The following is a 27,055-nucleotide window of genomic DNA, read 5'->3' as shown; positions in this document are numbered from 1 at the left end:
AGGATCGCCCTGTTAGTTGTTGGCATCTTGAGAGATTGCTGACGACTTGTGAGCACACCCCTCATCGACCAGTTCGGAAAATTGTATAGATAGCAAAGGCCCACACTCTCTGTCGAGACTGAAACTTTCAATCAAAGGTTGGTTGCACCATACTCACCTTCTACTCGAAGGTCATCCATACTGACTTACCTTGTACTAGATTCCAAAAGATCAAACTGCTCACTCTTTGTCGGGATTTTGAAAAAAAAAACTGACACGACAGGAAAATCATCATTGGACCGACGGTAGTGCCAAACACCCTAGGCAAAGGAATGGGTCGACTGAAGCTGGCTCAACTGAAGGTAAAAGTTCCGTCATCTCGTCGTCCTCTACCTGGTGACCATACGATCTCGCTCCACTCTTTCTGCCTGGGAATAGTGATTCGTCTTTTTCTCTGTTAGCCAACATCTCCAGTTCATGTCCCCAGATCTAACCTAGAGTTGTATGCGGTTCCGATATTTCGACCGAAGATCGACGTTTATATATAGTTGATTGATAAGGCACTGTTGTAGAGCGCACCAGAAGAATGTCGATACCTCTGTTGGCAGCGCTCCAGATCCATGAGTCTATTCAGATCAATTGGCGTGCAAAAGTACACATGGTCTGAAGGCTGGAATGCGTCGTTCGTTGTGGACATATCGAGGATCGATCAGGAAAAGGAGTCTATGGTGTTCAGCGCTCACTGCGACCATCCAATAGAATATTCCACCAAGATAATATCTCGAGCCTGCACTCGAGTTGCGGTCATCGAGCACTGTGTATTCTTTCGTATCTTCCTTAGCATCTTATCGTCATACTCGTGATCGCCGCGAGAGATGAGAAGTAAGGACGGGTGGAGGGACAGGCCCTCTATTTGTAGCTTCTCCAGGAGCCCCTGAACAACCCCGTATCCCAACAAAACACGCAAATGAGGCCATGATGGTACTCACTAGGACAGCGCATTGGCCTCCGAACCTGCTCGTTTGGGTTGTGCTGGCAGGCCAACAATACGCATGAAGACGCCTCTGGCCCGGAACTTGCAGAACGATCAAGATCATAGTTGGTGCCGTAATGACATGCGAGACCATATTTGACTTCAGACGGGGCGTCAAAGTCTGCACTGAAGGATTGTCAAAAGTCACCGTGCTGCCGTCACCTCGTGCTCGAAGCTCCCCAAGGGAGTAGATCAGAGACTGGAATGGAAGGTCGGAGGCGAAAGACATCGTCCTTGTCGAAGCCCTCTGTAACTCTGGCAATCCATTGAACAAGAAAAGTTCTTCCCCTGGATTGGGACGATACTGAAGTGAGAAGCGAAATCAGTGTGTGAAGTACAGTGCTAGTCGCGTCAGTGCTTCTTAGAGGCCGAGGAAATGGTGTTCAAGGACCTGCATATGTTACTGGTTGAGGCCGTTTATGTTGATAGAGACTAGCTAGACGAACCTGTCGAGAGAGATGGTGACAGGTCATCATCATCCAGAGCCTCAATGCCGGCGCCAACGTAGAGGTCGCGAACCTCGGTGTATCGATACCGGTACCTGCAGTGCGGACAATTAGGGTGGCCGTCCAGCCATCTACCGCGCTAAGCGACGATGGGTTTTTCGGTGTAGAGATTGTACGATGAGTTGACAGCGATCAGGTACAGCCGCGCAGCTGGCAGCCAGTGTACTTCTCTCCGAAGGGGTATCCCCCCGGGTAGCCTCCCTGAGACACACTCCGGAAACACTGTTTCTTTGTTGCACGCAGGCACGCCGATACCAGACCTACCGTCACGAACATCTCGCTCCGCCTGGTCGACGGCGTCCTCCAAGTCGATTGAGAGGGCCGAAGACGGCTCAAAGTCACGATCTCCACAATACCTAAGCCATCGGACAGGTCTTATCCAGCGCGTTGTATTAGAGTTGGTGAACTCGTCTATCGTCTTTGTATTCTGGAAGAAGATCTAAGGGGCCTCGTACGCCACTATTTCGATCCAATGCTGCTGCGTATGGCTGATCGTGTGCCAAAACTGTTGGTACAAGCCTTTGAAGCACAAGAGAATACCTCACTATGAGCATTGATCTGGTCTGGACTTCGGATTCGACCTCATTGATTCCATCCATTCGATACACCTTCGATAGTTCGTCATATATATCAACATCCTCGCCCATAAAAGTCCTAAGTCGTCCTTATCTTGGTTATCGGGAATCGTATCTCAGAGATTGAAACAGTCTGGATGGGAACACTTGATGTCCCCATTGGTGAGAGATATATATAGCTGTAAGATCAGGCTGTCCATGGTCGTCTGTCGATGACGAAGCACTAGGGGACCATTCCTCAGAGCACATTGTGCGAATCCTTGAGGGCATTCCTTGTCTATTGCCTTGATGATTTCTTTCACGCGTGGGACTTAGTAGCCTTGATGTTTGATTTGAAACGATTGCTGCGAAGGGCGGTTCAGAGGATGATTTCAATTGTCCTCATTCTCGCTTTGGTCGATCTGTCAATTCTGAGTCAAATGCAATAATTCCAACTGCAAGCTCGCTGCGAAGTGACCCTATACAATCATCGACGACTTTCCCAGGTCTCTTCCCTCATATCCTCGGGAAGTCCGGCACGTCTTCTAGAGTCTCTGCTCGCTTCGAGACGCTCAAACACAAGGAAAAGAGAAAAGCGCCTTGTCAAATCTCCATAATCCACTAGTCGCGAGGGCTCGACGGATATTGAGATGGTCTGAACGGCATCGACGACGAATGACTACCTCCATCGTTCTCCACAGAGGGATGCGACAGGGCTCTCAGGTAGGCCAGTTGTTGAAAGCCGTCTTCGACAGCACCAGTATCACCGACGAGGGCAGTAAGGATTGAAGGTCGTCCTTGCCCCCAAGTCCCAAGAAACTGCTTAATCGTGGATTCCAATTCCGTTGTTGTTATCCAAACCATCCTCTTGGACAATGTTGTGATTCTTTCACTTGATCGGTTGTATGGTAGTTATTGAAGACTGCCTCGTCAAGCAGAAGTGCTGGCAAGATTGCACTTTTCTACTCACAATTAGCATTGTAATATGATTTGATACCTTTGTCTCCACTTACCTTGAACCAAATCCGCCCACTTTGGGTTTAAGCAGGTGGCCCTTGTATGAGTTTCTTGAACATACAGAGAGCTCCTCTGTTTAATATCCTCCATGGTCTGACGGCATTCCGCGAATCCTCGTAAGAAAATGTTGCGCACCGTCAGCCGAAAACTCAATTGGAATTCGTCTTGCTGCCTACATATCATTGATAGAGATCTTTTCTTCGCGAGAATCCAATATACAATAGCTGGTCTTTCAAAAAGTCTCGACAAGAATATGACCACCCTTGCAACAACCTTGCCAGCCTGTCCGTGAAGGAGAAGAGAAGTGATATATAAAACTTACGTTGGCTTGATCCCACCCGTCCCACTCTGAAGCCCTGATCTCTCTCAAACCCACTATCAGTCTGTCTGACTCAGAGATATTCATTTGCTTGGGGCAAAGGAAAAGGGCCGTGAATAAAGCCTCAACAGCTAGACACGGCAGAAGCGAGATGTCGGGTATGGAATACTAACACAAGATCCCGACATGTATCAACTCTGCGCATGAAGACTGTACGCAGCCATTTCTTGGTCACTTGTTTCCACTCGGGCGGTAGAGACGCGCCGAGGAGCCTAGGAAGACGAGGAAGCTGGCCAGGTGTGTATTGCTCCTCGTCGTCACGGTGTTAACAGCTGAGGAAATGTTATCATGTGTTTTGAAAGGTTTCTGCTCCTAAGAGTGACTGCCCGGGGGGTACCACAATAGGCTGGAGCATTGAGTAGATGGGCAGCACGCGGAGCGCGCCGAGCACGACCACCAACAGGCAAAGGACCAGCAGACGCACGCGCCACATTGGTGGGTGCGAGCCGCAGGTTGTCAACCAGCTCGTCGGCGGCGGCGACAACGTCGGCGAGGGGGGGAGCATGCGTGCCACCTGCGAGGTGGCGGCGCTGCAGACGCACCAAGGAAGCAGCTTCAGCCTCCAAAGAAGGAGGAACCTGGAGCAGTGTTAGCAGAGAGACGCATGCGGGCCATAGGGGTAACGCACCGGCACGCAGCCAGTCGCACCACCACGCTTGTTGGCAGAGCAACGCGAGCAGTTGATCGAGGCCCGACCACGCCCTTCGTGTGCGAGTATTTCATCGACGTTCGTTGTCCGCTATCATGATCAATTATCTTCGATTGTCAGGTTCTCAACCACCCGGTTGATAGGATCAAGAAAACACCTCAATTTCTGGAAAATGAATATCGCAATGAATGTCCTTGAGACTTTATGTGTGCTCGTGGATGCTTGGATGGTTGAATTCTGCAGGTTCCAAATATCCTGACTGGACATCAGGAGGCAACTGATAGCCGGTGAGTAGACGGTGCTTGGGTATCGTATTTCAGTCGACATCTATCGGGGTTATTATCTTGTTGGCAAAAGGATGGTAGTATCCCGTAGCTTCGAAGCATGTTATACAAGAATTGTACCATATGTTGGTATCCAGTATTCTGTATCGGTAATACCCTGGTAGCCTCATTTGATGACAGTCCACTTGCGTCTTCGCTTCTCAAAATAACGCGTCCACGTACCACTAAATATAGATAAACAAGAAATAGTGTTAGTTCTTTTTCACCTTGGTTCATCAGCTCCGAAGAAAAGTAAGCACCATAGCCCTCGAAATGATCTCGTAACAGTCACACCGAGCCATGAGCTGGTGCAGAAGATGCTGTGGTCCCGACAGAATTCATAAGACTTGGCTTGCGCGGCGATGGCATCCTCTAACACGGCAGTCTTATTCTCTTCCACCGCGGGAGTTGGGGCATTTTGCCATTCTCCTCTGAGCCGAAAGACTACTCAGATTATGTTTGCAATATCGTTGTCATTGTCCAACACCTCTTCGAAATTCTCACGAATGTGAGTGTCTTGAGGACATTACCACATCCACTCCTTTACCAAGTATGTCGGCGAGTGGGTTTCCGTGGGTAGCCGGGGGAGGGGGTGCTTGCGACACCATTTCAGAAGTGTAAGAGTTCGTAGAGCTCTAGATAGGAGGAATGATCTTTTGCAATGATGTCAAAGTCCTTCCAACAGTGAGCTTCCCAGTTCAGCAACCATAAACTTACCGCAACAACAACCCCATGTGGTCTGGACTATGATACCACTTCCCACCACAGCCGAAACACAATGCTGCAGAAGCAATTCGTCTTGAAAGGAAAGGTTTCATGAGTTGTTTTAAGCTCTTCCCACAATTGTAACGACTGAAGTATGCTTCCGACGAAAACAGGACCAGGCGAACTTCAGCATATTTGTACCGAAATAGTGCACTCTTGGCCATGAACAACTCGTCTCGGAATCACAAATCGACACAATATCAGTGAGTATGATCAACTTGAGCCTCTCACTACCAGTGAATGCCCATTGAACATAGTCGTGGTCTCGTATAGAATGATTGCCATAACGCGTCCTTATCAGCCTGGGTCGGAGCAATGGGGACGATTCATCATCTCCTCCTCCTCAGATAGACCCCAAACAGGAACCCCAAAAGATGTAGTCTGATATTGAAGTCGTTACAAATCTTGCAAATAGAGGGACAGCCACTGGGATTCGCACCAAAGACAGAAAATCTTGCCATCTGGGTGTTGAATTGAAACACCCAACATTGTGGCCTAGAGAGATCCTAGCGTTTTTTTTATACACGCATAAAACATTGGGCCGTTATCTTTCGATATCTCGATGTTTTAGCTCCCTGCTTGTAGAACGAAGGATCTCTGTAGTTGTTAAAAGCGCTGTTGTTATCTCTGTGCTTTTCAGCGGCGCCGTCTTTCTGCTTCTTGACTTTCAACGAGAGTCGATTTCGGGGTCTTAACCTCATCCAGCTGCTGCGGCTCCATAGGGGATGAACCATTGGCATCAGCGTGGTCTTGAGTGTGAGACTATCATCAGACCATCGAAAGCGATCCTTCAACCTGGGTCCCACCAGTTCGGACACTGCCGCCCGAAGATCATCCTCGAAACCAAATCATAACACTCAAGGGAGATCGATGTGTCCAGCCATACGTCGTCAGGTAATCAATACTCAGTAGTTTCAAGAGGTAGACCAGGTACCATTGTTGTGTTGATGGAATATTCTCGCTGACACTTTTGGTAACGACCGTCTAGTAACTGCTCAGCGCGATACCACATGTGACATCACAATCCAAGGTGTTCCAAAATGGCGACATCGATTTTCCCCATCGGATGTTGCGATGCCATATGGTGTTATATATATATACTTGAAGAAGCCTAGAGCTTTCTCGCTCCTGGCGTTGCAAGTCTCGAGTCTCTGTAATATTGACTAGATCTTGGTTGTACGCGTTAAGAAGCGAACAACATGCACCTACCTGTCCAAGGACATTCTCTCCGCGATTCCAATCGGGAGCGAAACTTTTGATTATGCTCACCGATTACGGAACTGTCGTTATTCCCTCCCAGCCGACATTCTTGAACGTCTGGATGTACACGTGGCGTTGACAATATCTTGTACGTAGTCTGACGAAAAACGACAACGTTATCTTTTGGGCCAGCTTTCTTCTGTCCTTCTGGACATTATCGTCGGTACAAGTCGATAACGTTGGACTCGATTCGCGTGTATAGTTCGCTGTGCCATTGTTCATCGTGGTCGTCGATCGTGTTAGTGTGAACGATGGGGCCATTGGCTGATTGAATGACGTTACTATCATTCATATGCCTGTGCTGGCACACTCTCGAGCACTGAACGTAAAAGGCTTTGTCGATTGGATGGATGAAATCAGAAGGAATGGGCTCATTGTGAGCTTGGGGTTTGACACCGTCTTCGTCGAGGATCATGAAGAGGTTGGTCTAACGTGGGAAGACGGCAACATTTGCTGTTCGCACCACCACAACGTCAAAGTCTTGGGAGAGGAGCCAAGTGGTTGACTTTCTCGGGTCGTGGAGCCAGTATGCCCTCAGTCCAGCTTCCTAAATACCTAGGCGTTAGCGAGTATAGACAAAACCGACCGTTACGATTGAGAAATGTGTAACTTTCCTCACTGAAACAATCGCTTTCTTGATATAAGCCTGATAGAAGCGATCATCTGGCCTTGTACTCCAGGAAAAGTCAGTACGCTGTCGCTGTATGGCCACATTTTAGCCGGTCGTCGACTCTAGGACTTTTTCGATCTCGATGAAGACGTCTCTGATAGTCGAGTGTCGTGCCGGCGACAATGTTGTGGGCTTCTTGAAATGACAGTATAAGAATCCTCCTATTGCCGCCACTTGGGATTTAGTTGCGTACACAAGGCATTCCTTGCTATCCCTGGTTCAGGATGTCCTGTCCATTCGGAAGGTTCAGGATTCATCCTTGGGTACCGACGCTGAAGAGCAGTACCGCCAGAAGAAGGAGTAGAGCTCCCGAAGTGTTCCCATTCTGGCCTCCAAATCTCTTGTCGATCATAATACCATTGGTTCTCGTTCATCAGTCATTCGCACGTTATGGCATTGACTGACCGGTCCCTCTGGAGGTGTCTCATCGCGCTGACCCAAAAGTATCCAACTTTTTTGAAAGCTTTAAATTCATTAAATCTTGGGACTGCTTAACCTTTATCATCTCCCTGTTAAGGGTATTGAGTTGCTCGGAGATTGTTTTCATGTTGCTGGGTAATTCGTTGAGCTTATCAGAACCCCCGGTCCTCCTCCCCGGCCTTTGGTGGTGGCATCGCCGGGCTTTGATATGGTGTAAAGTCGATCGGTCTCTAGACGAGGGGCGGTAATGTTCCTGATTTTAGACCATTGGCCACGTATCCGAGCTGAAGGCTGACACGCTGTAAATGCTCCAACGCGCCGCACAATATCCCCGCCTTCTCTGTGCTGTTCACAGATCTGATTGATGGCGACACGGAGATTGTCTTTATAGTATTTCCACCCTTCTTCGCTGTCTGCCTGGACCTCACGTCACTGGTCGACATCGTACTCTGTCAGCATCTTGGAGACTATGCTCCGCCATTTGCCCTGATGTGTGAGTGTATGGTATCTCGCAATCCATTCCAGCTGTTCCGTGAGAATGTCTCGAATCGCCGCCTTGCCGATTGTCGCAGAAGAGCTTCCACCGTTGTCAACAGGCTGTTGACGGTCATCTTTGTCCTCATCTGCTTCCGCCAGAAGGTGGTGCGTTGGAGACCAACGTAGAAGGCGCTCTGGCCAAAGCTTGTGCTAAAGTATCGGATGCCATGAAGTTGACTTCAAGTAGATAACATGTCAGACTATACCAGACATAACTGGCAATGGACATGGGTATTCTTTCGGAGCCGAGTAGTGCCGGAGAAGAAGATCGTAATGCTCAAAAGATGTCTCCTGCTGAGGTTTGAAGGCGGATTTCTGTGTTCGTTGACTCTTACAGATCTGAGAGCATCCATCCTTATTAAGAGGATCTCTTGAGGTGAGCCAGGACGTATGGTCAGAGAGTAGGAACGTGCAGATTCGAAAGGAGGTAATATACATATATAAAACACAAGCTTCTTCGACCCTAGATAAGCAAAGGACAGTATGCACTCTCAATCAAGTAGGCAAAAAGGAACAGGAAGAATCGATGGAAGAAGACTCGAGCAAGGGGGGACTGGGTTTTTTTGTAGTTTTTCATGGTATTGCAAGCGCTGATCTTAGTCCTCAGGAATTACCAAGTGCCGTGATAAACGCAGTGAGTGGCACGGTCGAGTCGGACACAACATTGTCTTGGACTTGAATCATCATGGGCAACTAACAATGGGGCCGGCTGATGGCTTACCTCGGTGCGAGAACGAGTGCTGGACGTTTGCCAGAAGCAGTGCCGATGATGCCAGGCGAAGAAAAAAACCCCGAGACTTCACACTCGAACCAGCGGTCACAGTCAGCAGATCAGGTGCTGCTGTGACGCATGTCTTGCTCTGTTCGGTACGTGATACAGTAAGTTGCACCTGGCCAAGATTAATACATCAGGGAGCGTGGTAACAAATGATTCAGAATGAACTTTCGATTGCAATCATTGATGAACCACCAGTGCAGTCGCCGATGCTGTGAAAAAGGCGCCTTCACCGCCGGTAGCAACAAGCCAAACGAAACAGCAGATTGAAACAAAGTCGAGGCAGCAACTTCAAGATCACTTTGCCTTTTGCCACGCCAAAATCGGTCATGCCTGTGATCGTTTGATTGTGAAACGTGCCGAGCAGATGTGAGTTGACATCGAGGTCATTATAGTGAATATAGAAGCTGCGTCCATTAAACCAAAAGTTACATACGTACGGCGTACAGTGGAGTGAGACCATAGCCCAAGACGAGTCCACGTAGGCCGTATACCTTAACATCCAACGATCCTGTGAATTTCGTAAAGATTAACAACATGGGCAAAAATTCGTGTAATATTTTCCCACCCAAAAATATGCTTCCTCGGCGAAATGTGATTTGCTCCCTGCAAATAACTTTCGCGTCCAGCTTAAATGGCAGAGACATATCAGTTATGCAACAACATCAGGGCCCCGACTGTCTGTTTCTTTCTTTTCGTTTTCAGATAGAGAAGGTGACCCAATTTCTTCTTGTTGGATTTCAGCCTCGATCAAAGGTCCGGTGTAGTATCGCTTGCCACCAAGGTACCAGAATACCGCGGCGCAGAGCAAGATAAAGCCCAAGAAGACAATGGCGTAGTTCATGTTGTCAGGCGTGACGGGTCGAATGGTGGGAAGGATGAAGATGATGGTGACGAAGAAAGTCCAAATACAAGCCCAAGCATTGACAAACTTCGAGAATTTGCCCATATGCCAGGGCCCAGGCTGGAATTTGCCAAATGCAAGTTTGCAGACGATTGGAATGACATATGACCAATCCAGCGCAATCGCACACACGTTGAACACACCTGAAATGGCAATGTAAGATCCCAACGCGATCAAGTTGATGGCGATGCAACAGAAGATACTGATCCACACCGCGTACAATGGTGTCTGCGTGATGGGATTGATCTTGGTCCAAACCCAAGACAAGGGAATCAGCTTATCGCGGGAAAAGGCGAACACGGTCCGTGCCAGGGCTTGTGTCGCGGTAAAGCAGACAAACTGCAAGATGATGAACGCGCAGACTGTGAAGAAGATGCCGGCTCCTTTGCCGAGGGAGTTGTAGAAGATCTGGGCAACGGGCTGGGTAATCGGGGAGGCGAGGATCTCGGTGGGATCGCCCATACAGAAGCACAGCACAATGTTGAACAGCCAGCCGAGGACGTACGTGCAAGCCATGGCCATCGAGATGGCCCAAGGCGCCTTGATCTCAGGTTGTGCAATTCTAGACCGGGTCAGCTATTTTTGGTCGCATTTGGGCTACAGAACCTACTCTTCAGTAATGTGCGCGGTAGCATCGTAATCAGTCATGGTCCACGATACTGACAAGAAGCCGAACAAGAATGACCACCCTACTGGAAACCAACCCGCGTTCCCTTCGACGTGGGTAAATACGTAGTGGGCATCGTGCTTGTCCTCGGTTTTGGCCAGAAGAGCAACGGCGCAAGAGATGAGAATGGCAAAGTGGAAAATGACATAGGTCTTGGTCATCTTCTCCATCCAGTAGGTCGACAGGGAGTTGACAAGGCCACAGAGAACAGTCAGTGCGGCCATTACACCAACAGTCTGGCCAGTGGTGGGGAGCCAGTTGAAATCACGACCGATCGAGACAGCAGCGAGGAGCAGTTGGGCGGAGCCATACTCAGACGAGGCTATTCCAGCGACTTGTCCGAGTAAATTAATCCAGCCAGTGATCCAGGAGATGGATGGTACCCATTCGGTTGGCGCCAGTCGTGAGACGGTGTAGTACAAGCCACCGCATGTTGGATAGGCAGACACCAGTTCGGCAACGGAGCACGCAATGCACATGCAACCGGCACCTGAGATCAACCAGCACCAGACTGCGGAGGCCGAACCCCCAGCTTCGAGCGGATAGACGAAGGTGGTCGCAGTGGTCGCAAACAGGCCTGAAATACTTACAGCGAAGGAGAAGGTCGAGAGATAACCAAATTCACGTTTGAAGACCTGTAAAGTTGTTAGATGCGAGAATAATCAACGCTCTACACTTTGTGTCGACGCACTGGTTTGTATCCAAATTGTTCCGCCAGCGCGCGATCGGCAGCACTGAGCTCATCCAATTGGACTGTCCTTCTTCTTCCATGAGAATCTTGAATCTCTACCATTCCCACGCTGTGTCTGCGGAGATCGCTCTCATTGAGCGGAGCGGTAGTAGTGTCCACGTTCATGGCCATAGTTTGTTGGTGTTCTTGCGTAGTATAACTGGCAGAAGGGAGAACAGATGTTCAACGCCACTTGCGATATCGAACCACCCGTTTGACACAGGGAAAATAGAAAGACTGCGCTCCGTCTTGTTCGTGAAGCGGCATGTGAAGCCAATCGGTAGTAGGAGGAATGGAAGGCGGGGAAGGGCCTGTTCAAAAATTCGTCCGGTTGCCTGGGATATATACGGAGTACAAAGCTGAGATTGGGAAGGAAGAGAAGAACGCGAGAAATTCAGAATAGATGTAGGGATTTGCGACAGAGATTTGCCTAACCTAAAGCCATCGCATTCGCCTTACGGAGGACCTTTTTCCTCGATTGTAAGTTGGCATGGATCTGAGCTTTCTGGCGGCAACTCCCAGCAAGGTAGGACTGCAGCTGCGGAGTCGGACTGCAGCCATGATGTCGACGAGCGTGGCGTGGGCCGATGGAGGAGAGGGGCACGAAGGCCTAGTAGGGACAAGCATTGGCCAGCACGCGATGAAAGCGAGGGATGTAACCAGTGATGGATCAACGATATGGGCGACGGTCGAGGGAAGTTGGTGCAACGATGGATACGAGGGGCCTGTGGCTGGCGTTAGCGGGTGAGATTATTGAGGGAGAGAATAATCCAGTAGAAGCCTGGGGCACCTACAAGTACAAGCATTTCTTTTTCTCCATGTTTGGTACCCGTAGAGGCTACTGTCCCTCTAGTGCGGCGCACCAGGCTGGAAGTACGAGCTGTAAGAGGCGCCTGAGTCCTTCAATCCACCTGCCCTAAGCCCTTCCAAGCCTCTCCAAGCTTCAGGTATCGCCGCCTTTGCCAAAGCTTGTCCTGGTAAATAGTGGGCAGTCAATCTCTCTCCCGCCTCACTCTTCTGTCTCGGGGCAGAGTGTACGAGTACGAGGTACGGAGTAAGATCCTCTGAGAACACCCGATGCACCCGCCCAATCCTACCGAGGCCAGTTGAGGCCAGTAGATCTTCTCCTTTGCTTCTTTAATGGATGATTTTTTCTTAAGTCGAGGTGAAAAAAATTGCAGGCTGCAGGTTGCAACCAAGGAGACTATTAGCAATGACGCCAGGATCAATTTTCCTTGCAGGCGGGTCTGCCACGAGGTGCCCCAGTCTCGTTACCTACAGTATTCCCTCCAGTACCTCCGTAGAGCACATCTACATCCTCGTCAGCCTCGAGATAAGACCATCACCCATTATTGACTAACCTTTTGCCTTCGTTATCTTGCCATGACAACGTACCTACTAGCCTCGATGCCGGCTTGGGATGGTCGAAGGCCCAGAGCAACCATTCTGCATCGAATAACCCAAACAGGCCTCAGTTTGCCGGTCTCTAGTCGTCATACCCCGGTAAATGGTACCCTCCAAGCGACTCTCAGCTTCGCCTCGTCGCGTGTTGGACCTATAATATACCTGGGCTAGTAGATGTGGTGCTTATCACGAGACCTCGAAACGGAGTGCTGAGATGGGTTCTTGTACGGATACGAGTTGGGCGTCGGAGAATGCAGATTTTTTTCGACCAGGGCATCATTGGCCTCGGCTTCTAGGTGATCATTGTCCAATCGTCGCAACAGTATACCAGCTTGCGTTTAGACCGTGCATACCGACCCTGTCAGCGGCGGATGCCTGCAAATTCCAGCCATGGTCAGCAAAGTGTGAACGCGTACAAGATATAGCTTTATGAAGATGAAGGACAATATTTTGTGCAAATCTTTTGCATTTTCTAGCTGGTGGGGTTCTTGCCTATGCCAATTCAAGAGTTGAACTGTGGTGAGGCAAGATACCTTGTGATAAGACAAAAATCAAGATGCCTGATCGAGGCTCTCAGGCTTGGAGGATGAGCAAAAAGCTGCAAGCCAAGTCATCCCCGTCCGCCGTCCTCTGTTGGCAGTTGTGTGCATAAACGAAATCTAATCTCTCCCCAAAATCATGTGCCCAGTGAGCAGAAGGTGTATCAAGGCAACACAAGTCTGCATGAAGCACTATGTGGCGACTAATGGCACTGCTTGGTCGATGGCTTTGTACAGCTGGTGATCCTTCATCAACCAATTGATGACAGCTCACCAAGCATCGAATTTGGCAGCAGCACCATTGTCAACGCCCGAGCCCCAGCTATCACCAGCAGTGGCAGCAGTTGCATCTCCTGCAGGAGCGCTTGCAACATCACCACCAGAACCCCAAGCAGCTCCGCCTGAACCGTCGTTGGTTGCCACCAAGTCTAGGTCGTCCTCTTCTTCTTCTTCGTCGAAGTTGAGTACACCATCTTCTGGCTTGAAGTGATGGAGAAAGTCGGGGACTTCTTGGTTTGTTTCCATGAGGATCTTCGCAAGGAACTCGCCCATTGGCTCGTCCTTTTCGTTGTAGAATGAAGTAGCAAGGCCTTCATTTCCGATACGAGCAGTGCGACCTACATGTCTTGTCAGCTAATGTTTATCTTGAATAGCAGCCTTCTTACCAATACGATGGATGTATTCGTTCTGACCATCATGCTCGGCAGCTGGCAAGTCGAAGTTGATGACATGCATGACGTTGCTTTAGCCCAAGACGTTAGTTGCACACATTCCCAAAAGCATTGCCCACACATACCGAATGTCTAGACCTCGACCTGAAACACCGGTAGCGACGAGAATTGGAGACTGTCCGGCCTTGAACGAACGACTAATATGATCAGCATCTGCTCACAAGGAAGGCTGGTATACTCACATGGCGTCTTCTCGTTCAATCTGAGTACGATCTGAATGAATCGAGGTTGATGGCAATCCGAGGTTGAAGAGGTAATCATCGACGAAGTCGGCAGTCTTCTTGAATCGAACAAAAATAAGGGTGCGCGAAGGAGGCATGGAGATGAGCAAGTCGTAGAGAGCTTTCATCTTCTTGTCCTGGTCTGCCCACAAGACCTGAAAAGAGTAAGCAAAGTTTGTCAGAACGCCTGCCGAGCCCAACGTACCTGTTGCTTCACATTGACATGGGTAGAACCAGTACGGCCGATGCTGACATGAACATGGTCGGTTTCCAAAAACTTTGCCGCCAATCTCTGCATACGCTTGGGAAAGGTCGCCGAGAACAAGAGATAGCGATGGTCGCCATCCTCATTGGCATCTGGAACAATGGTTAATGAATTGCAACATCGTCAGTACAGGCTGCACCTACCACCACCACCCATGATTTTTGCCATGTCCTCCTCCCAGTCGGAGTGAAGCATCTCGTCAGCTTCGTCAATGATGGTGTACCGAACACGAGATAGCGAAAGAATGTCGGGACGGCTCATGAAATCAAGCAATCGGCCAGGAGTCGCAATCAGAATGTCGCAACCACGGGCCAATTGAGACACTTGATCACGAATAGGAGCACCACCATAAGCAACGCATGGTCGCATCATGGAACGATAGCAGAGACGGCGAGCTTCGTCAAAGATCTGACAGCATAGCTCACGAGTTGGCGCCACGACAAGAATCAAGGGCTCAGCGCGAACGCGATCACGAGCTGGGTCGAAGCCGACCGCCAGATTGGGACGAGGAGCAGCCAACTTCTTGACCTTGCCCATGAGTTGCGAAATGCAAGGGATCAAGAATGCAGCGGTCTTGCCAGAACCTAGAACAGAGTCAATATGGCGTAAAGCGTTTCGAAAATGGTGGACGTACCAGTTTGGGCAACACCAATCATGTCATGACCAGTGGTGACAGCAGGAATGGCGTATGCTTGGATGGGGGTAGCGAACTCGTAGCCACAAAGTTCAACATTTTGCAACATGACAGGGTGCAATCCTGCGCTCTTGAACTGAAAGACTGGTCAGACTGGGAGGACATCAAGCTCTCGGAGGCACTTACGTCTTGTATAGGCTCAACTCGAGTCTTGGATTCGACAATGACTTTGATGGTGATGAGACTATGACTGAAGTCAATTTTTTGCAGTTGCACCCGATCATGAAGATGTCTTACTTGTCAAATTTCTCACCAGCACGATTGAGATAGTCGGCTCGGAACAATTCTGCCTCGAGCTTCTCATTACGCGGTCCAACATCACCATATTCAGCATCCCACTCGTATTTTGCTGCATCATGAGCCCAGGTACTAGCCTGGTGTTTGGAACGTATGTCACCACCATTTTCCTCATTCTGAGGCTCGTTCGCATGAAGGACGGTCGTAGGGGCACTGGCAGCATAGTCGAAAGACTGTGGCTCAACCCAACCGAGGTCGCGCATACGTTGCATAGTTTCCGCGTCAACGCGTCCGCCTTGCGCAGCGCCATTGGCTGGATCGGCCTCTCCGATGGCAGCTTGCATAGTGGCAGTGTCGAAGGCACCGTTTGGAGGGTTCTCTGTTAAAACAGGTCAGATAGCACAACATGGATCCAAGAAAATAGATGCGATAAGGCAGAGGTGATGATAAATGAGACTTCAGGCACGAGAACCCATGTTAATTTGGGGCGAAGGTCCTGCAGTTCAAGGCTCTGGAGAAAATAAAGCACTGTGGACGCGTTGATGCAGTCCAGTGATGAGGGCAAGAAGAGAGACAAGCAATTTCAGACGCGGAGAGAAGGGCAATGAATCAACACGTACCAGGATGAGCCATAGCCGCCGATGTTTCGTTGGTGTCCCAGGTAACCATTGCTGAAGAGATCGGTCAGCAAATGAAGCCTGGATTCGAAAGAAAGACAGGGATGGGAAGATTGAGTTGAAGAAGGAGAAGAGAGAGAGAGAGATGAAGTGATGAGAAAGAATGAGAGAGGCGAGGGGTAGGCAGAGAATTTTTGGCAACGGTGAGGACGCAAGGAACCAGCGCAAAACTGGCCAGATCAAAAGACAAATTCTGATCAATGGGTTGCAATGTGAGAGTGAGAGATGGTCAGGTCTGGTATTAACATGTGCACTGCCAAGGGGGGAAGCAGGATGTCTGCAAGTATGGCAGTAAATAAAATGAGACGAGGCGAGTTCGGTACTGCTGTCAAGCAGAAACTGACCTTGTGGTGTGTTGTGATATTTGTTATCAAGATGGTCAGAGAGAGCACATCGATAAAATGAGATCTCAATCATCAAAAAGAATTCCGGAATTCTCTACGCCCACGCAAGTTGAGCAGCTCGTAGCGGAGACCAGGTGATGGCGGGTTGTTGATTGACCGCCTGAGATTTCGAACATGGTGATGATGCATATTCACACATTTCAACTGGCTCGGCACAAAGTCACACAGGAATCTTTGTGTAGTTGGGCTGCGTAGGGTCGTGCTGTTCTTTGCTCTTCTCTTCAGAACCTCCCTAGAGCTCCATCAAAGGGACATTGAGTGACGAAACAACTACCAAGCCAAATATGCCGTCGACTTACCTCTCAGGCAAGATAAATGAAGCAGTATTTCAAAGTATACGTTGTCAAGATTGCAGGCCAGTATCGGCGGTAGCCATGGTTCCGTGTCAGTTGAACCAACCTTTGTACACGACCACCATCACCACCACCACACACCACAACGCAAGATACAGGTACCTGAGTATCAATACTCTCAAGAGAATGAAAGAAACAACAGCTCTCGCATAGAGGAAACGTGACTGGAGACGCTTCAGAAAAGAAACACAGGCAGGCTACAAGAGGAATACCCAGGAACACCTCCAACCACCATGACGGATGGACACAGGTGAGTCAATAGTATCGACCATTCTTACCATACAAATGAAATGGTAGCCCATAGCTTGACTGTATAGGCAAGAGATTATCTCCCACAGTCCTTACGACAAGACCTGAGACGGCCGACCATATAGAACAACAGAAGGAAAACAGAATGACAACGGGGAAAAAGCAGAAGAGACCATTGTTGGACCTAATTGTCCACATACACAACAAGAGAATCATAGGGGCAGAAAACGCATATCTCTGGGACGTTTTTCCTTCCGGGGTTCAGAAGATCAAGTATGGATGTTGGAAGTATTGGCCACAGCCATACCTCCCATAACTGCAAATACAAAGGTACACCTACCAGTATTTGGGTTCTTCGCATCAGGAAACTCGCGCCTGCAAATGGCAAGAGTGTCCATGAGTTGATGCTCCTGCCCATCGCCTACACATACAGCATCCTGCTTGCATGAAAGCGTCAGTGGTTTAGATTTGTGCACCTTCACGAGAGGTATAAGATGGGTTTCATGGCAATGTAGATGCTACAAAGCCTATCGAGCTATGATTCTACAGTAGAATTGCAGACAGCTCAAGCAGTTACAACTCGTACGGTGAACCAAGCAGTTCAAAAGTGTCTATCCAATCACCATCCACCAGGCTGCCGGTATTCATCACGTGATTCAAATCAGTCTCGTCCGTCTCCCACGAAAAATATCTCTTGGCGAACGAAATTCACATTCCCCCCCTCACAATTCGAGGAAATTGAAACAGCACCCAAACTGCGACTTTGCACCACACACCGTCAACACCCTATTTCCCTCCTCCCTCACACAACCAGCCGAAATTATGACGACTCAACAAGGAGCCATCTCCAAGAGACGCAAGTTCGTCGCCGACGGTGTCTTCTATGCCGAACTCAACGAGTTCTTCCAGCGCGAGCTGGCCGAGGAAGGATACTCCGGCGTCGAGGTCCGAGTCACTCCCACCGTGACTGACATCAGTATGTAGCAACAACTCTTAGACATGATCATGGCGACGCAGATGGTGGTGGTGATAAGATCAGAATTTTCTAACATTGGGCAAAACACTGCTAGTCATCCGAGCCACACACACTCAAGAAGTCCTGGGCGAGCAGGGTCGACGAATCCGCGAACTCACCTCTCTCATCCAGAAGCGATTCAAGTTCCCCGAGAACAGCGTCTCCCTGTACGCCGCCAAGGTTCAGAACCGTGGTCTCTCCGCCGTCGCCCAGTGCGAATCCCTCCGATACAAGCTGTTGAACGGTCTGGCCGTGCGAAGAGCATGCTACGGTGTGCTGAGATTCATCATGGAGAGCGGTGCCAAGGGTTGCGAGGTCGTCGTCTCTGGCAAGCTCCGTGCTGCTCGTGCGAAGAGCATGAAATTCACTGTAAGGCGCCTCACACACACAAGAATACACACCTATCTGGAGCAAGACAGCGCAATGTTTCGAGAATGTAAATGCTGACACATTGTCCCCGTAGGACGGTTTCATGATCCACTCCGGTCAACCGGTCAACGACTTCATCGACACAGCCACCCGTCACGTCCTGCTGAGACAGGGTGTCTTGGGTATCAAGGTCAAGATCATGCGCGGCAGCGACCCAGAAGGCAAGGCCGGTCCCCAGAAGTCCCTCCCCGACTCCGTCACCATCATCGACCCCAAGGAGGAGCAGCCGGTCGTGCAGCCCATGTCGCAAGACTACGGCGCCAAGGCCCTGGCCGCTCAGCAAGCTGCCCAAGACGCTCGGGCGGCCCAAGAGAACGGCGAGGGTGGAGAGGAGACGTATGCTCAGGAATAAAAGCGTGGGACCATTTCCAGGCGTTTTGTTTTTGTGTTTCGTTTAGCATACCTTCTTCCTTCCTAGGAACCTACGCAGGGTGAAAATGTGAATGAAAGGGGAAAAGAACAGAGTACTGCGGGCCACGCCCCACGAACGTGGCTGGGTATGTTCCTTGACTTATTTCAAAGACACGGGATGATGCAGATGCAAATTTTTTTTGATCGTCAATGAAGAGATGAATAAAATGCATCATTCGTAACAATGAACATGTTCTTCGATTCCTGATTCTCAATTCTTGGATTCTTGGATTCTTTTAGTGCACAACCCTAGAGAACGGCAAACTTCTACGTTTCTATCGTTTTAGACTGCGTCTCCTCTTTTTTCTTTTCTTACAACGCCAGTTTCCCACATGCTCGTTGGGTCATGCCGCATCCTACCCTTCTTCTCTTGCAAATTTCGCGGCAGGCAGATCGCTCATAGAAAGACTTCCACATTGAACTCCAACGCGCTAACCGGGTACTTGAGCTCAAACTTCTCCAGCACAGTGGGATGCAGGATGCCAAAGGTGCCAATGACAAGATCCTTGCCGGCAATCTTTGCATGAATACTGGCTCCGTGTCCGGCAAAGTACGTCGGGTCATCTAGCTCCTCGATCCAGTAGTGCATACCCTTGGCGTTCCCATTCTTGATCTCCAGACCTTCCTCGTGGGTGATGAAGGCGGTTTGCAGCATGGCCATGACACGGTCCAGGAGGCCGTGAACGACCTCAAAACCAGACGTCTTGCCGTACCACGCCGCCGCGAAATGGCGCTCGTTGCGGGACTTGCGCTCCAGCGATTCGTCCTTGAACGCCACGTCCGACACTTCGAAGATCTTCATCGGTAAGGAATGGTGCTTGTTTTCGCGGATCGTCTTGAGCAGGCCGGGGAGCAGCGTGGTGCGGACGACTTGGTACTCTGCCGTTTTGGGGTTGGCCAGGCGCACGGCCGTCTTGCCATCGTCTTTACGGTTGAGCCAGCCAAAGTTCTCATCGTGTGAGCACAAGATCAGGGGCAGCACCTCGGCCCAACCCGCCATTGCGGCCTCGAGGCGAAGAATGTCGGACAACTTGTTGACGGCGAGTGGAGCTGCAACCGTCGCGCCGACCTTGGGGAAAGCGCGAGGGAGTTTGTTGAAGCCATAGGCGATACAGACATCTTCCATGATATCGGCTTGGTGAAGTACATCTGCGCGGGTAATCGGTACGTCGACGTCAATCAGGTTCGGGCTGGATTTGGACGGGCGCGCGGTGTAACTCATGCGGGTGAGCAGCGTGCAGACCTCTTGTGTGGTGAGAGAGAGCCCACTGCAGCCGTTGATGTAGTCTACTTCTGCTTGTGTCGTACGTGGTGTGAGGTCGGGAACCTGCCGAGACTCGCCGTTGTGCTCGGATACGATCTGTATGGGCTCCACGGTGAACTGCTCCGCTGTGTACTGCGAAAACATAGCGACGACTATGTTGACGACGACTTCTAGTTTGGTCTTGTCTGTGGCCGTCACCTCGATAAAAACATTTTTTGTGTCTAGAGTGATTTTGCTGAGGTTGCCATTGATAATCGGCGGTAAAGAGCACACGTCGCGGTTGGAGTCGTAGATGACAGGGTAAACAGGAGAGTCTCGGATGATGTGAAGATACTTGCCGAGATGTTTGTCTTTGTCGTAGAAATCCATCAGTTGCTCGCCATTCATTACCTTGGTCTGGTTTAGAGGAGCGAATTTGATATCCTTGGGAGGCAGTGCTTCGTATGTGAATGGTCCTTTGATGGTGTCCAAGTCATGAGTACCAATAGATACCAGTGTCCGGTGTCGGGCAAGGTTCTGATGGAGCTTGTCTTGGAGGTCAATGAATGAGGCGTATCTCGCTTGGTCGAACTTGATATTCCTTAAAATTGCTCCCGAGACATACGGTCTTATTCTGGCCGTGTCTTTCGTCACTGTAATGGTCTGCAGCTCTCCCTTTGCCGGTGCCTTCAGAACGTACTTGGGTGCGTCGACTTTGCGGTTGAAGATGTTTAGCATAAGTTGTATGCCTTCGTAGCACAACATGTCATATCGGTTGGCAGGGATTTCGATCTTCAGCTGTGGGGGCTCTTGCACACCGTCCACGATCGGTCGTTCTGTCAACGAGGTGTCCTCGTCTAGCTCAATGCCGAAGTCGAAACATAGCTCGTCGAATTCTTCCGTCGTGTAATCTCTCCCCAGTGCCTTGAAGAGGGCAGCCTTGTCCACAGAAATGGTAGGCATTTTGCGCTGGACCCGGCAGGAGACGGCCCTTGCAGTGGCAGCAACAGGTATCGTTTGCTTTGTGAGACTACGTATTCGTAATGGAAGAGGTCGTTGGCCCTTTCGGAATCCGTTGGGCTGCTCTAGATGGTGCTATAAAATTGTTTCACTCCCGAAGTTCCCAAAGAGTCATATTCAAGCTTGGCGTTGAGGCAAAACGCCACATATCAAAGTGGGCGTCAAGCCACAGCTGGTTCGACACCCATCAATCAATAATGATATGACGGAAGCTCAATGCAAGAGTGATTAATCCACGTTGCAAATTCCCCCCATAACAACTCATTCCAAGTCACTGTGTACCGGGAACACGACATCTTCCACCCGGGGCCTCACCTCAACAGTTGCTATCACTCTATTCGGCCCTTCATAATCGCCCTCTTGTGGTATGTTGACCTGTTACGCCGAACCCACTGTTGTGAAAGCGCGCAGCCTTTGAACACCAACAAGGCTCCTGTCCCCTCCTGGCTCGAGTTTACTCGGACTAACAAATCTCCCAGCACGAAATGCACTGTATCCTCAACTGAAATCTCATCTTGCAATCAGCCTTTCTCCCTATTTTAGGTTGCCCGACTTCAACCTCCGTCCTGCGAGTTCCCACGAATAACACTCTCCCATTGTTGGGACGCCTAGAGGATCACGCGATACAACATACATTTGAAGTACATTGATCATGGAAGGACAAGACAACAATGATGAGCTCTACCCAATTGCCGTTCTGATCGATGAGCTGAAGGTGCGAAGCGGTCGCATTTCGCTGAGATGTTTTGGTCCCAGACTGACATGGTTACAGCACGACGATGTCCTCCTCCGACTCAACGCGATACACAGACTCTCAACTATTGCTTTAGCTTTGGGTCCTGAAAGAACAAGAGATGAGTTGATACCATTTTTGGATGGTCTGTTCCCTGCGCCTCGATTGATGCTCCAGCACTGACCCAGATCCAGACTCTGTTGAGGATGAGGATGAAGTCTTGACAGCATTAGCTGAAGAGCTTGGAAACTTCATCGAATATGTCGGAGGACCAGAACACGGCCATTGTCTCTTGGCGCCCCTAGAGAACCTCGCTGCAATCGAGGAACCTCTCGTGAGAGACAAGGTATGAAAGGGAAATGATATATGACGTTTGATACAATTCTGACTGAAGCAGGCCGTAGAATCTCTCAACAAGATTTGTGAACAATTGTCCGAGCGACAAGTCGAAGAATATTTTATCCCTCTTACCATTCGACTTTCAAAAGCCGACTGGTTCACTTCGAAGGTCTCGGCTACCGGACTCTATGTTACTCCTTATCGAAAAGCCAGCGCGGCTTCACAACAAGGCCTTCGGACGCAATTTGGCCATCTTGTTCATGATGAGACACCAATGGTCCGACGACAAGCAGCAAATCACCTGGCAAAATTCATCAAAGAAGTCCCTACCGACATAGTCATTGACGAAATGATTCCCCTCTTCCAACACCTTGCAAGCGATGATCAAGATAGCGTCAGGCTCCTCACCGTCGAAGTCCTGATCTCCATTGCTGAGGTCATTCCCAAAGAACAGCAACCGAGCCACGGAGTGTTGTTGACGGCTTTGAGAAGCCTGTTCGAAGACAAGAGCTGGAGAGTCCGATATATGGTCGCGGAGAAATTCGAAAAGATCGCGAAAGCCGTCAATGAAGAGGTTGTAACACGGGACCTAGTTCCGGCATTTGTGAAGCTGTTGAAAGACAGCGAAGCAGAGGTCAGAACGGCAATTGCCAGTCAGATCCCCGGCTTCTGCAGTCTGCTTGACAGGGATACACTCCTCAACGAGATCATGACGAGCATAGAAGATCTTGTTTCCGACCCTTCACAGCATGTCCGAGCGGCTCTCGGAACGCAACTCAGCGGGTTGGCTCCAATCCTTGGGAAAGAAGAAACAATCTCGCATCTTCTCCCCATGTTTCTCCAAATGCTCAAGGACGAATTCCCAGATGTCCGCCTTCACATCATCTCGAAACTTGAACTGGTTAACAACGTCATTGGCATCGATCTACTCTCACAGTCTCTCTTACCAGCCATCGTCCAGTTGGCAGAGGACAAGCAATGGCGCGTTCGCCTCGCTATCATCGAGTACATTCCTTTGCTTGCCAAGCAGTTGGGTATGAAATTCTTTGATGAGCAACTGAGCTCTTTGTGTATGGGTTGGTTGGGTGACACAGTCTTTTCTATCAGAGAAGCTGCCACCCAAAACCTCAAGAAACTCACCGAAGTGTTTGGTGTAGACTGGGCGAAAGAATCCATCATTCCCAAAGTCGATGCCATGAGTAAACAAGAGAACTACCTTTACCGGATGACGACCTGCTTTGCTATAACGGTATGTGCTGAACCTTGGCTTCTCAACCTTGGTGTTATAGAACTGACTATTTGTTTCCCTAGACGCTCGCCCCCGTTGTCACATTCGATATCATCCAGGAAAGCGTGCTTCCCATGATGGATCGTCTCGTTACCGATCCAATCCCCAACATCCGGTTCAATGTCGCCAAATCATATTCCGTGCTTATTGACACACTCCGTCGCCTACCCGCCGAAGGCACGCTCGCTGAACTCGAGGCGTCAGACTCGGCCGCGTCCCAGCCCAACCCAAAGGGCGAGGAACTCATCAACGACCAGATCATGCCCAATTTGACGAAGCTACAAGACGACTCTGACGTTGACGTCAGGTATTTTGCCACGATCGCGGCTGGAGGTACCTGGAATGCCGGCGAGAGGATGGATACGGGACAGTAGTGCTCTCACGATCAAACTCCTGCCATGGGTTCTTCCGTGCCGTGGTATGGGGTCGTCCTCTCGTAGAACCGTACAAGACTGGCAGTGTGCACAATGGACCCAGACAAACATGGATGACTTGAGGAAAACTTAGGTACGGATACGTACAGGGTTCAACGAGGTAAGGCTATGGGGAACGAGGTGGCCTAGCCTTTCCAAAGCCGAGCGAGTTGCAATGTGGACCTGTGTATACGAGACTCGTCCGTATGTGTGCGCGTGCATTACGGAGTAGTGTCTGGTTATGTGGGTGTGTGTTTGTGTATGTTTGTGTGTGTGTGTGACAGAGAGAGAGAGAGAAAGAGAGAGAGAAGATACCAATTCCGACTGCGAGAAGAAAAAAAGAGATAGCGAACAAGAACAAAGAATAGAAAGAAGCAGTGCGAAGCGGTCGACATGTTGTGCTTTGCTTTGCTTTGCTACGCCACACTTGTGCCTTGCTTTGCTTTTTTATTTTACCCTGCCATGCTGTGCCATGCCATGCCATGCTATCCCACCTGGTCCACCTTGGCCGAACCAGACGGACCGTTTACCGTGCCAGCGTCGCTTGATGTGATGTCCTGTTTTGTACACGCGATGTCGATATCGTTATGGACTTGTATGATTAGGATCTTTGTGCAATTTGAAAAAAGGTCGCCCAACCCAAGGTTTTATGTACACATGTGACGGCGGAGATACAGCGAGGGAAAGAGAGAGAAAGAGAGAGAAAGAGAGAACTACAAGATTCAGGAATGTCTTTTGTAACACAGTGGTAGTCCCCGACAACGAAAGACGCCTCATGCTATGTACCGGGAAAAAAAAGGTCCCCTTCTGTCGTGTCCATCACAGGGAAAAGCCAATGTTGTATCTATTGTCATCGATCAATCGACCATATCTGTATCGTCCCAAAAAAACCATTAATTAGCAGCAATTCCTCATCGCAATTGAAACTTGGGTGGGGAAACAAAAAGTATGCAGGTAAGGTCGTAAGTGTAGGTGTGTGTAGGGTTGAGTGCTGCTGTGTGACTGGGTATGAACAAAACTTACTCGAGCAAAAGCCTGAAATACCAAACCTCCAAGTCATCATTCCTCAAAACCTTTTGGGCCCAGTCTCGACCTCCCTCTGCGATCCTCTTGCCCTCGACGCGTCCGATGACCTCTTGATCAAAGTAGCGCACGCTCTCGGCGTACTCGTCACCGGCCAAACCGAGAGGGACGTAATGCACCCACGGCCTGAGCCACTCGTCGTGCCACTCTCGGAACACGGCGAGCTTGTAGACCAGACTCTTGCTCAACAGCCAAGCATAGTACCTCCCCGAGAATGCATTGCCGTCAATGTCCAAAAGGTACTTGGACGCCAGGGCGTCAAACATATTGACCGGCTCGACGGTGCCGAAATACTCGCGCTGGGCGTCACAGTCGCCAGGGTCGCATTGGCCAATGTAGGTGAACTTGACGTCGAAATATTGCGCCACGTCCGCGGCGCTGATCTCTTTTTCACGCCACACCGTCTCGGTGGCGGACGAGTTGTCGAGTTCGAGGATCTTGGCCTTGTTCAAGGGTTGGATCTTTGTGAGGAACCGTTGGCGATGTTGGCGCCGCCAGCCACCGTCGCGAGAAAACCCGCCCGTCGTGCTGCCGCGCCAGTACATGGTGGCCTTTTTCTCCTCCCACGGCATATCGCGATCCTTCTCGTAGGTGACGCGGCCCATGTAGTACCACGGCGAAGGGTACAGGATGTCTTGGAAGCTGGAGATCTTGGACTGGGAGAAGATGGGAAACAGCTCGTGCGTCACGTCGAAGGCGTTGGGTCGATCGAAAAAGCCAAACGTCCGTTCCATGGACGGCGAGTTGCAAATGTCGCTGAACGCGGTGGTGTTGCTGATGAAGCCGAGTGGGACACCCGAGTAGGCGGTTGTGTTGTCCGGACAGGAGTCGTTCAAGCAGACGCGAGCTGGGCTGTCTGGCGAACACGACAGGCGAGAGTCGCTCCAGGTAGGTTGGTGGGCAAAACGATTGAAGCGCGTCGTCTTGTACTCTTTGATGCGAACGCCTTCGCCTAGGTCGCCGGGTCGGGGCGACCACGAGTTTGAGAGTGTCTGCGCCGTGTAGGCTTTGGGCATGTTTTGGTCTTTGGCGACCTGGACATGGTGGAGGAGGTCGTCATGCTGCATGACCACACGGGGCTCGTCGTGGATGTTGAACGGCAGGTCCATGTCCGGGAGCCATTTGATGAACTCCTTGAGCATGATGGGCGTGGCTTCGCGGTGCCATGCGTACATGTCACCTCCTCCTTCGATCTTTGTGACCTGGCCGTTCCGGATCATGACGGCGATGAGCGCATTGTCGAACCCGATCGCCTCCCTCGTTCGTTCCCGGATGACGTGAGGTTCCAGCGCCCAAAAGGGCAACAGCTGGTGGTATATCGTGTCATATTCGTCTATCAACTCGACCCCCCTCTTCTTCGCGAAATCGTACCACTTGTCAAAGTGCGGTGGAGGTGGCAGCTTGTACCGCCTGCGGTATTCTGCCACGGCGTCGCTGAGGGACCGCGACTGACGTGCTCGCACGGTCTGGAAATCCCCCTCTGCCCGCGCTACGAGCTGGTGGACCGGATGGAGGAGTGACGTCGCCGGGAGCAGTGGCTGGTTCTCTTCGTGCGCATGGTGGCCGTGGAGGAGCGAAAAGGCCGCCGACTCTTCAAGGATGACCTGCGGGCGTCGTAGGAGGAATGTGGTGAATGCGATGGTCGCAAGTAGGCAGATGAGGACGAGGGATCTCCGAGACCTTAGCATGCCTTGGACATGGCTCCTATTCGAGGCTCGCAGATATTCATGCATGGGCTGGCAGGTCGGGGGTGGAACTCTGCCTCATGCTGTTCGTATCGGGAGAATTGTAGCGCGCAACAATATGAAATCTCCCGACCAGCTTCTTCTCTGCAACTAAATAGCGAGAACCGGGAAAGAAGAAGGATGGTGTGAAGTGTTGTTGCATTGATTCTCGGACAGTGACAAAGATTGTCACCAAAGGGAAACTTGGAATGATCCAAGGAGGCAGTTTAGCCGATACCAGTCTGGGGTAATACTGATATTGTGTCTGACGGCATTATTTAGCCGCCATACCATCGGGATCTGCACCTCTAGTTGACTTGTCTGACTAACATATTAATCTGAGAGGAGAGTTCTATCATCGAAATCCAGCAACTTGCGAATACCATCACTCAATAGTGAAGAAAGCGATAATTGT

At 50.2% G+C, this 27,055-nt stretch overlaps 6 protein-coding genes across 6 annotated transcripts; 2 read left to right on the top strand and 4 right to left on the bottom strand.

Annotated features, from left to right (window-relative positions):
- Window positions 1–9,264: 9,264 nt before the first annotated feature.
- On the bottom strand, window positions 9,265–11,578 carry PV06_03684 (uncharacterized protein). The gene is made up of 3 exons (XM_016404496.1): window positions 11,130–11,578; window positions 10,382–11,073; window positions 9,265–10,333 (listed from the first exon to the last, which is right to left on the bottom strand). Exons 1-3 carry the CDS (start codon window positions 11,298–11,300, stop codon window positions 9,520–9,522), a joined length of 1,677 nt encoding a protein of 558 aa, XP_016265501.1. The 5' UTR covers window positions 11,301–11,578; the 3' UTR covers window positions 9,265–9,519.
- Window positions 11,579–13,381: 1,803 nt separating this feature from the next.
- On the bottom strand, window positions 13,382–15,928 carry PV06_03683 (uncharacterized protein; the record flags this gene model as incomplete). The annotated part of the gene is made up of 10 exons (XM_016404495.1): window positions 13,382–13,728; window positions 13,777–13,853; window positions 13,908–13,979; window positions 14,025–14,218; window positions 14,269–14,420; window positions 14,472–14,912; window positions 14,963–15,098; window positions 15,149–15,206; window positions 15,260–15,638; window positions 15,880–15,928. 10 exons carry the CDS (start codon window positions 15,926–15,928, stop codon window positions 13,382–13,384), a joined length of 1,905 nt encoding a protein of 634 aa, XP_016265500.1.
- Window positions 15,929–17,685: 1,757 nt separating this feature from the next.
- On the top strand, window positions 17,686–19,012 carry PV06_03682 (40S ribosomal protein S3). Its single transcript, XM_016404494.1, has 3 exons — window positions 17,686–17,918; window positions 18,013–18,326; window positions 18,421–19,012. The coding sequence occupies exons 1-3, from the start codon at window positions 17,765–17,767 to the stop codon at window positions 18,736–18,738; spliced, it is 786 nt and encodes a 261-aa protein (XP_016265499.1). The 5' UTR covers window positions 17,686–17,764; the 3' UTR covers window positions 18,739–19,012.
- PV06_03681 (phenylalanine-tRNA ligase, beta subunit) lies at window positions 18,980–21,119 on the bottom strand. The gene has a single exon (XM_016404493.1). The coding sequence runs from the start codon at window positions 21,001–21,003 to the stop codon at window positions 19,195–19,197; it is 1,809 nt and encodes a 602-aa protein (XP_016265498.1). The 5' UTR covers window positions 21,004–21,119; the 3' UTR covers window positions 18,980–19,194.
- A 142-nt stretch (window positions 21,120–21,261) lies between these two features.
- On the top strand, window positions 21,262–24,269 carry PV06_03680 (uncharacterized protein). Its single transcript, XM_016404492.1, has 6 exons — window positions 21,262–21,425; window positions 21,540–21,775; window positions 21,833–21,938; window positions 21,988–22,139; window positions 22,191–23,381; window positions 23,444–24,269. Exons 2-6 carry the CDS (start codon window positions 21,713–21,715, stop codon window positions 23,792–23,794), a joined length of 1,863 nt encoding a protein of 620 aa, XP_016265497.1. The 5' UTR covers window positions 21,262–21,425; window positions 21,540–21,712; the 3' UTR covers window positions 23,795–24,269.
- Window positions 24,270–24,548: 279 nt separating this feature from the next.
- On the bottom strand, window positions 24,549–26,813 carry PV06_03679 (uncharacterized protein). The gene is made up of 2 exons (XM_016404491.1): window positions 24,857–26,813; window positions 24,549–24,704 (listed from the first exon to the last, which is right to left on the bottom strand). The coding sequence occupies exons 1-2, from the start codon at window positions 26,647–26,649 to the stop codon at window positions 24,653–24,655; spliced, it is 1,845 nt and encodes a 614-aa protein (XP_016265496.1). The 5' UTR covers window positions 26,650–26,813; the 3' UTR covers window positions 24,549–24,652.
- Window positions 26,814–27,055: the final 242 nt, after the last annotated feature.

This window comes from Exophiala oligosperma (genome assembly GCF_000835515.1).
Source record: "Exophiala oligosperma strain CBS 72588 unplaced genomic scaffold supercont1.3, whole genome shotgun sequence".
NCBI lineage: Eukaryota > Fungi > Ascomycota > Eurotiomycetes > Chaetothyriales > Herpotrichiellaceae > Exophiala > Exophiala oligosperma.
Note: the sequence above shows the minus strand (reverse complement) of the source record. Positions and strands in the feature narration are given on the sequence as shown.